The 10,572-nt window shown below is 39.5% G+C and overlaps 1 protein-coding gene across 1 annotated transcript; it reads left to right on the forward strand.

The window, feature by feature from the left end:
* Positions 1 to 2,650: 2,650 nt before the first annotated feature.
* LOC127381110 (UPF0500 protein C1orf216 homolog) lies at positions 2,651 to 6,174 on the forward strand. Its single transcript, XM_051610934.1, has 2 exons — positions 2,651 to 2,738; positions 3,324 to 6,174. The coding sequence occupies exon 2, from the start codon at positions 3,349 to 3,351 to the stop codon at positions 4,150 to 4,152; it is 804 nt and encodes a 267-aa protein (XP_051466894.1). The 5' UTR covers positions 2,651 to 2,738; positions 3,324 to 3,348; the 3' UTR covers positions 4,153 to 6,174.
* Positions 6,175 to 10,572: the final 4,398 nt, after the last annotated feature.

Below are 10,572 nucleotides of genomic sequence, written 5' to 3' on the forward strand. Positions count from 1 at the left end.
CAGTACCTCTTGTAGCTGGTATCTTAAGGAGCGTGATGCATTAAAAACCTCAACTGGCAAAGACCCTGCAGGAACATGCAAGACTGACAGCTTGAAGGCAGCTCCCCAGGGTCTACGTCATGGAACTGCTGCAGCTGCATCTACCTGTGAGTGGGTGGTAATAAAACACAATGAACCTCATCTGGAGGAGTCTTTGCTTCCATTTTACCTACCTGATATTCTCAGAATGTTGGACTGACAGATGTATTCATTGTGAAATCTGAAGCAGCCTCTGCCTGGAGAGGTTCCCAGAAATATTGTTTCAGAAAACAAGAGGCATTGAGCAAAGTCTGCCTGCAACGGGCCCTCTGGGCACAGCAAACTCTTCTCAAAATCTTTCTTCATTGGTGAAATGGCACAGTGTGCCCCTTGCAGCAGAGGAAGACAATGTAAGGTCTTTTTAGGTCTCTTTATTAAGTTGCTGAATTGCAAATAAAAGGAAGCTAAACTGTAGGAGTTACTTTGTCAAGGTAACAGTCTTGGGGAGAAAAGAAAGATTGTTGTATCATCTTGAAACAAGAATTTGTTTTTCTTTCAAATTAGCTGTGGTGGTCTTCCTTATTCTCCAGTCTGTGCCTTTCTCCTGAGAGGTTTCTGTAAGTGTCCCCAGCCATAAGACTGTTTTTGTTCCTGATTTCGTGCTTGAGCATCTCAGTCTTTTTGGCTGAAGTGTTCAGTATATATTCACCTTCACGCAGAAAATTTGATGCTCTTGGTGAGATTTTTAGGAAGTTGTGAACAATGGAAGGGAGGGTAATAACAGCAACATGTGTACATCCCTAGCCATACTAGCACTTGTATTTTAGTAATAATATGGATGGATCTTTTACGGTATTTCTATTTTGCTGAATCTCTAAGTCAAATGGACTGAATTTTTTCTTGCTATTTAACAAGTCATGATGTTCTACAAAAAGATATCTAGCTCAATGAGTTTTGATTGTTTATAGTGTTATTGTTTAGCTGATTATATGAGATGCTATTTATTCCATCCAGATCCTTACCTATGAAACATCTAATAATAGTTTTGATGAAAATAATTTGGTGCACAAACCCACTTTTTTTTTAATCTCTCCCCTTCCCTTTAAACAACACTATAAAACTTTGCTGGAAAATAAAAGCTGCAGAGAGCTTTTAAAAACAAAAAACAAACAATGAAACAACCCTCGCCAAAAAAAACACTAAACAAAAAAACCCAAACAAACAAAAACCCCAACCCTCTGGACTTTCATGCCTTGCTAGACTATTAGAAAACAGTTATTTTGCATCAAATTGCTACAAAGGTACAACAGAATAGTATTGCCAATAGAAAACTATTGACGTAGCTGGAGACCACGTAGTGCCTAGCACATGTCCGCTTTACTCTTTTGCAGCAGGAAGATCTGCCTGCAGTGCTTTGGAGAGGAGAACTGCCAAAATGAAAAGACTCTATGCCTAGTGCTATACGACAATAAAACTTTTCAGTGTATAATACAGTAAAATCCCTGTTATCTGAATTTCATATTTTTCAGTTACCATAACTTGTGATTCATATAAATGGGAATCGCCAAGATATAAACTTGCAGAGTTTATTAATTCACTGGATATTAATCTCCTCCTACTATTTATAATCTGCAGCATGATCTGGCACATAAACACAGCAGGTTTAGTTTATTTTACCAATTTAGTGCAAAATGTGTTTGAAGTAGAACTTAGGGTACGAATCTGCATTTATATTAACTGGACTTCATACGTTCAAGGTTGGAATTGTATCCTAATAGATTCCTCAGAAACAATGATAGTACAGATGAAAAAAAATCATTATCTGTATTGCAGCACATGTAGAAGTGGAGATAGGATCTACCTTCATTCTTTTCCAGCTCTAGGAAGATTCTAGATAGTATTTTGGATTGGTTTTTTCTTCTATTTATATTAGCAGAGTGGAGTAGGTGAAGTCTTGGGGCAACTGAAATCCTGTGGTAAATTGACTGAAGCAGATACAGATAGATGATTCGTGAATTTTGTTCCTGGCATTAGAAGTGAGAGAGGATGCTGAAGGCAGCTTTTCTGAACATCAAAGGTGCAGATAAAGTTTATTGTTCTGTGGCATACCTTAGTTGGATATAGAGCTGCTCCTTAATGATTAGGTTAGCATAATTAAACATGGGTGTACATTAAACATATCTATAGCTTCTGTCTGCCTTTATACTTCACTGAATGCTTGTTTCGTCTTTTGATTTAGCTTGTTCATACAGCTGAAGTTTATCTGGGTGTTATAAGTTTATGTAAAGGAGAATGTGTACACTGGAGTCCAGAATGCCTCGCCCTCTTTTTGGTGCTATCGTACCTCCTTACTGATTGGCAGGGATGGGAAGGGCCATAGATATTGTCCCCCTCTCTGTAGAATGAGTGAATTAGGTATGCTTGTTTTTGAGGTAGGAAAAGAGGTGTCCTATGACCCTGGTTTTCATTTTGGTGCTCAAAGATGACATAAAAGCTGAATGTCAGGGGGGAATATCCAATGCAGGGGAAGAAACCAGCCCTGCACTCCTCTGTGATTGGGACTGACTGTGTTGTTGCTGGGTGGAACAACGTAATGCAGTTGCTGCTCCTGCTCCAGCACCGTGATGTTTCTGTTCCAGATTGTGCTGACTCACATTCAAGAAAACATGATACACAGACACAATGCACTGTAACACTTTTCCTTTCCCCCAGTAACCTCGGTAAGTGTCTGGCTTCTTTTTTCTGTCTATGACTGGTGTGGTGCTAATATAGTTTTACTGCTAGAATTAATAGGAGGGGGAAAGGCAACCTTGTAAACAAACTGATAGCAGACAGATTAATCTTGGGGAGGGCATTTAAATACAACCTGCTGTTTGTGGTACATCCACCTTCCTTTAAAGCTGATCAATCCTGATAACTCGCCCATCTCTGCAAACTACACTTGTTACAGCTGTGTTCTTAAATGGGAGAAGTGCTTACAATGCCCATTTACAACTGTATTCTGTTTAATTAGTCAGCACAGCCAGTGCTGCAGGGATAGATCACTTGCCTTTAAAGATTTGAGAATGTTAATAGTACAGTATATCATTTTAATTGTTATTGGATTAATGTTGTGTCTCGAAGAACCCCTAATGCAAATCACAAGAAATGGCCTAAAGTGACCCAAGGGTTGTGCTTTATTAGAAAAGTAATAGGTCCATTGCTTAAATATAAAGAGAGATCCTTTCTTCAAATGTCAGTCTGCACTGAGCTTCTCTATGTATGCATGTGGGAATGAAATCTTCTTGCTTCCACTTTGTCCACAGAAAGTTTCTGTAGCTCATGCAATAAATGGCTGAGATAGTAGGTGTAATACGAAGAGATGAAGAGGAGATCCAAAATAACAGTGATGATGAGGATCCATTTCTGAATCGTGATGTTGTAACGGCATCCCCTGGTTCCTCTGACAGCCCTTCATCAGCCAGCCTTAATGAAGACAAGGAAAACTCAGCAGTGCCAGAAAGACTGTCCATCATATCCAGCAAGGCTGTGGCCCAGGTAAAAGCCCTGACTAGCCCAGAGATGGTTAGTGGTGGCCAGGCACAGAGAACAGCCTCTGGATTGGCTGAGCATCAACTGTCAGCTGTAAATCCATTGTTAGGTGGCTCATCATGCCATGTCGCAGTCAGTAACTTGCAGCCTACGGGCCTTGCCTCCCTTTGCTCCAAAAGACCCTTCTGCAATGGTGATCCAAGTTTGGAGGTGCCACAGGTCCCTCAGGTGCCTGGCAGTTTGAATGAGTCCCCGCAGGCTGTCACTGCCCTGCCCAGGACCCACCCTGAGGGCTGCCAAGTGCAGCAGACTGGGAGCAGTGCCAAGGGCAATACAGCCCCTTGTAATCTGGGCTGGGTGATTCAGATGAAGACCACAAAAGTAATGGAGACCTTAGAAAATAAGAAGAAGGAGGAAAAGGAGAAGTACCGGCTCCAGCTAGCTATGTACCGACGGCTTCTGCTGTTGCGCTCCATCAGGAGCTTGCATAAGCAGCTGGAGCAGCAGCAGGCCAGATTGCAGGAATGCTATGGCATGGTAATAAATACCAAGAAAGAAGTGTTGAAACACATTTTTTCAACCTTGCCCTCACCTTCACTGTAATCATGTTGCTGCATGCAGAAATTAGCTTTGTAATGGCACCGGAGCTGTCAATAAGCTTGCATGCCATAGGGGTGGTGTCTTTGTGCCCAGGAGTATGTGCCCATGTGCAGAGAGGAAACGGCACCAGAGCAAGAAGAAAGGAAGGTGAAGTGTTGACTGCTGAATTTATCTGGAGGAAACTGGAGCAAGATTGTACCTGTGCAATCAGCTGCTTCCTGGTGCACACTAAAACCCTCAAGATGAAAAAGGATTTTTGGCATACAGGCATGTGAAAAGAAAAAAAAAAAAAAAGAAACCACAACTGGGAACCTAGTCTGACACTGATCTCTGAAGGTGGCCAGATGCAAGAGTATGTGATATGGCACATCTCCCTTCTGCATTCAGCACTAACAAAACTTGAGCAGAATTAGGGTTCATTTAGCCACAAGAATATCTGAATCTAGAAAGCCAGGATGTTTGCAATGCTTAATCTCAGGCTTGATTATATTTACCTAGCTGCCTGTTTCTCAGAAAACTGCTAAGGCCGTTGTCTGTTTGTGGCTTCTGCTCTCCTGTTAAATGTATTCAGCTTGACCAGAAATTATTGTAGGCGGGTATGACCGTCAAACACATGCACAGGGAGAGAGTGCAAATGCCTAAAGTCTTCTTACCTTAGGAAAGCGAGCTGAAAAGAGAGGCCTTGTAATCTGGTGTTACATAGAAAACCCAGACTGGCAGTGCCAGGGAAATGTTTGAGGTCTGCACAATTATTAATCTTCTGCTAACTCCCAGTGGCACTGGTGTCTGCAAATCAAGCATATTTTGTGCCTTACTGCTGTCATTTAATGGAAGTTGGTGACAATTAGCACTTTTTATCCAGGTGTATTAGACATGTGTGTCTAAGCACTGTTTTTCCAATTGCAAGGTTAGGATGCCTGCAGGGAATTTGATGTCAGTGCACAACAAACACAGGAAAAATGCAAGCAAAAAGATGCAACTTTTTGTGCGCATTTAAAAGACAACGCGAAGCCCTGCTGTTGAACAGTAAATTGAATAGTTGAATGTGCTGGTTTAGGATCTGAAACAAAAAAAATATTCAAGAGGAAATACACCAAAAACTTCCCTTTTCTAGGATTTAATGTGATACAGAAAAATCTAGTTTTCTTTAATACTTATTCCTGATGGTGCCACCTCTCTTTTTCCCCTCTTGTGTTTTTGTTTTAAATGTTGAGGTAGATAACAATCAAACAGGCTTTTGTTGTGTTTTTTTTTTTCCACATAAAAAGATGAGTCTGTTATTAGAAGTCATCTTCTGAGCATGATGCGCTATATATAGGAAACTTTTCATCCTCAGCTTTTTTGTGTGTGTACAGAGAGGGTGTGTTTGTGTACGCATGCACATGTACATCCCTGTATATAAGAGGATGTGAAAGGCTGATGCTTCTTTTTCTGTAGCAGAAGCAGGAATAATATCTCAAAATAATTTGTGCTGTCTGCAAGGAGTTTGGTTGATTAGATTCACATGCACACATCTGTGAGCAAGGTATTGAAGTAATTCAACAATTGAAGTGCAGCACAACATTGTCGTTATTCTGTCTTTGTATTTCTGTGCACCCAAAATTATGGAAGCCCCCTGGGTATGTACAACCTTAGATAGGTTCATTCATCTCCTTGCGCCTTGGTGCAAACTCTCACACAGCACAAGCCTGTAACTTTGAATGCAGAATTACCATAGAAACATACTTGGCATCAAGGAGATATTTGAAGAATCATCCTCTACTGCTTCATTTGGGGAATTTGAGTTGCCAGTGGCCTTTAGTGGGCTGCAGAAGAGAGCTGAGGATCACATGTGACTGGGAGACATTACTCCTGAGCTCTGATCCCATCCAGCTCTCTGTTCAGCCTTGGAAAAGCTGTCCTCTGTCAGCAATGAAGATTTCCCAGATAATGCTTGAGTACTAACTCACTTCAAAGGTAACCTGTCTTAATATGCTTCCCAAGAAGGAAGGTTGATCATGGCCAACAGGGCTAAGCAAAGATTTGATGGGGTTTTTTTTCTAATTTTTTGTACTTCAAAAACTAGAAAGATCTTTTTTGTCATTGTTTAAGAGTAAGTGTTCTGTTCAACTAAATGCAAGCGAACCACTATTATGTCACCTCTTTTGGGGAGAGAAGTGCTAGAGAAAGGACACTCCTCAAAAATACTACTGAATTTTGAAATTAAATATCATATAGTTCCCACTGGAAAAACAGTGAAACTGTATACTTTTGTTAATTTTGGCCAACATTTTTTTGTTTGAAAAAGAATTATTATCTAAATTAGATTCAGCTTGACTAATACTATAATGTTACTGAATTTTATGCTGAAATAAATTTATGAACAAAAATATATCTAAGAAAAACCAAACCCACACAACTGGTAGGGCAATGTAGCTATTTCGCCTTGGTAGCTGCTGCATTTGTTGCAAGAAGTAGAATGCCCTCCATTACCACATAGAGCTACCTATAGTGTCATATTTGCTTTTGAGTGTGACTAGAATAACATTAAAAATAGTCCTTTCATATACATAGTGCAGCAATTGACTTGTCAGCCTGTCCAACTGTGTTTTGTGGCAGAACTATGACAACATTTGTTTTGTTCAATACCTCTTGTTCAATTTCTTCATTTTAATTGGGGTCAGTAGATGCTTCTGCACTATGAATATTAAATATAAAAATATTTGTGCATGAGAAATACTGTCTGAGAGCTGGCAAGAAAATGAAGCCAAGACCTGTTCCATGTGTGTGCACTCTTTCCATGTAGCACTTCTATGAATACATGCAAAATAAATGCTGAGTAAATAACATTGGTCTTTGCAGCAGTTTGCTGTTTAGCTGGTGGTTCAAGTGTTGCTACTAATAACTGGAGTTGAGCAAACCAATGAAAAGCTACATCATTTTAAATATTAGTTTATTTTACAAGCTTGGAAAGTGTGACTTAACAGCTATGGTTTTTTCTTTGTATGTTTTTTAGCAGTTGAAGACCACTGGGAAAGTGCCAGAATGCCATTAAGGTGTTCTCAGGCATATCAGACGTAGAAACAATCCCAGGTTTAATATAAATGTGTCCTCAAATAGTTTGATCTCCTCATGTGGTTAAGAGTTTGGTAGTTTGGATGAGGTTCAACTAATTTTTTTTAAGTCTGTGTTTTTATCTGAAATCAAACTGAATGGGTTTAGTGCTAGCAATAGGTACAAGCTTGAATTACTGCATTTTCATGTATGTGTGTCCTGGGTTACAATGACAAAAGAAGCAGTTTCAGTAAGGCCTTTCTCCCCATTACTTGCTGCCAGCCAGAACCTGTCAAGCTAATGATCTCCAGGAGAAATCTTCTCTGTAACCTGAATGTTTGTTATCTACTTTTACAGCAAAGAGTGAAGTTAAATGATACCGCCTAAGCCTTAAGGTCTTGCTGCTCACCTAATTGCTTAGCTAGCCTGAAATGGCAGGAAAAAATCATGGGTTTACCACCGAAGAGTGGGATGTCTAAAAGGTGCCAGCTCCCTTGGAGTCTCTGCTACCACTAAGAAAGGTGTAGCCTGTACCTGCCTAAACTGAGGAATCTTTAAGAACAGAATAGAGTTATAAACAATTAAGTGACAAAATGCATTACTGAGATGTTCTTTAGTGCAAAAGCATTTATTCTGCACCTCCAACATTTCAATTAACTGAACTGCTTCCCTGGTCAGAGCTGTGTTTTTGCTGTTTCAGTTGTTGACAGCTGCGAGTCAGCCAAGGTAAGGAGCCCAGCTTAACATATTCACTTGTTGCCTCCTGTGATGGAGCCACATGTCATGTGGCAGATTCGTTCACTTCCTTCTTCCTGAGATTGTTGTATGTGTCTATCATATTCCTTAATTAGGACAGTGATGATTTTGCCAATGTACAATCAATTTATAATATTGTGGTAAACTTGTGAACCATGTGCTGCTAAAGGTGGATCATCCTGCACTGTCCACAGACCTATGGAAATTATGGATTCTGGGCATGACATAAGCATACAAAGGATGTATTTAAAGAGAAAGTTGTTTAAATCTTCCCACAGTAATTAGTAGACTTAGAGAAACTCTTTAGAGTCCTTCTTACAGTTTATACATAATATCAATCTAGAATATAAATGCTTTGGAGCTCATCTTTTGTGGCTGTTGAAGGGCAGCCTGATAACGCACAAGTGGGTTTGGGATGTGCTTGAATGGGATCCCACTGTGAATGCACCAAGCAAGGAATAAATGTTCCTCAGTCTTAAAGCTCAGAGGTTCATGTAAGGTGGATTGCCAAAAGCCTGGAAGGTGGATGGAGAGTAGGAGGGAATGGAACTACAAGGTGAGATGTTTCAGATTTTTGATTATTAATGTAGCATGGAGAATGGCACAGTAGACAATTTTTTTGCCAGTTAAAGGTGACCTTATTCTCAAAATAACTCTTCTGGATCGTTGGGCTAGATGTGTGCTAAGGAGGGTTTGTGTAACTGCAATACCTGGGAGTTGACACCCATCTCTGAAGCTGAGTGACAGTAGTTGTTATTGCCAAAATTTACATATACCGCTTACTCCCTTAGACCTGGCTCTTACTTAAATTGAAACATATTGATGTCAAATGTCCTGCTGACTTTTGATGATGTTAGAATCCAGACCAGGATTTTGAGATAGTGCACCTTCTTCAAGTCCCTTCTCAAGTTTGATGCATTTCTACCTCCCCATGTCTTCAAAACATTAAAAATATCTTTGATGGTACTAATCATTGTCTTTCTGGCAAAACATTTGAAAAGTTTGGAAGAAGAAGAAAAAGGTCTGGGTATCAGTCTCTTGTTCTGCTGAAGAAAGGTGGTCATAGTTGTTTGTTTTACAGAAACATGTAGAAGGGAAGATGCCCCTGTGAAAACGCTTCTGGAGGGCTTACTTAAACATCTTGAAAATGTCAGCAGTTTTTATAGGTGCAATTTTTGCACCTTATTGCAGCTGCAATAAGCTTCCTTAATTGTATTGATCATCATCTCACACAATTTTAGCCATGTCCACAAAGCAAACAAAATAGTTGCCTCCATCTCTGTCAAATCAGGTCTCTTAAGTCCACAGCCCAAAGGAACTTCTTTGTGCATGAGAGGCAAGGAATTCTTGATAATCTCAATAAAAGTTACATTTTGTCTTTGATGGCTGGGGGTAGGAAAGGAAAGGGAATGTGTGAGCATTCATCACAGCTCCAGGCTCATTAGTACCCAGGAACTTTCTACTCTACATGACAAAGAGTTTCACTGTCGCCAAAGAGAAATTGCTGCTGACCTTAGACCTCTTTTTGGAAAGTAAAATAATGGTGCACAGGAGCAGAGTTTGATATTTGACCGAATTCTACACAATTATCATGCATGTGTATATAATAAAATTAATTCTGTGTCTCTGCATTGTAGCCTCGGGCAAGCAGCATACAATCAGTTTTGTATGTATAATAGATCACAGAGTTGTTCATGAATAATACAAATGCATTGAGCAGATACTAGTGAGTGAGGATGTTTGTCTTAGCATGGAATCGAAGTGAACATGTAATATTGTGATAATATATATTTGATGAATTCAGGTCTGACTTGCCTTTGCCATAGCCTGCTAATTCCCCGACAAGGGTTGCCACAATAATTGAGTTTCCAATAACATTATGATTATTTCCACATGATAATTTAATTGTAGGGTTTTTTTAATATTGTAATAATGTAGATTTGTGATTATTGCACATTTGCATGCAGATTTTCATGGTGACTCAGAGCACATCCCCACATTTATAACTTAATTTCCTATATTATTGCATATGTATTTTGGGATGAACTCATTAATGCAAACAAAAAAAGTAGGTCTTTTTAGTCATTTTGCTTTTATTATAAATGGCTGAAAGCTCTGCTCATTTTTTTGGACTAGTCTAAACAAGTGAATAAACAAAAGACAACTGTAATTCATGGATGGATTAATTTAAAATAATAATGTAATTACAAATCATGGCAGATTTGTCTGAGGTAATTGGGATGCAGACTGGTACAAATTTTGCTTTGCTGAAACAAAACATGTTTAGATGAATCACCAAGTTTAGTAGGGGCTGTTTTCCATTCTTCCAATTCCTCTATATAAGGTGTTGGCAAAGTAACGTTGGCTCAAAATTAATGGGTGCCTGTACAAATTGGTATAACAACAGGGAAGCCCGAGCATCTGGACCTAACTCAATATTATTTTGGCAGGCAGTATGCCCAGTAGGAATAGAATTGGGTATACAGAGTCATGACACTAGCCGAGCTTTTAATCAGTTAATTTGTCCACTCTGTAAAGACGGTGGTTGCTTGCCTGATAACGACCTTCAAACTGCGTTAGAAAACCTCATCTGAAACTCACTGAGGCAAAGAGAGGTAGTCTTTTCCATTGCTT

This window comes from Apus apus, chromosome 2 (genome assembly GCF_020740795.1).
Source record: "Apus apus isolate bApuApu2 chromosome 2, bApuApu2.pri.cur, whole genome shotgun sequence".
In the NCBI taxonomy this organism is placed as follows: domain Eukaryota; kingdom Metazoa; phylum Chordata; class Aves; order Apodiformes; family Apodidae; genus Apus; species Apus apus.

Coding starts and splice junctions, on each gene's coding strand:
- LOC127381110 (XM_051610934.1), top strand. CDS start 3,349: ATGGCTGAGATAGTAGGTGTAATACGAAGAGATGAAGAGGAGATCCAA.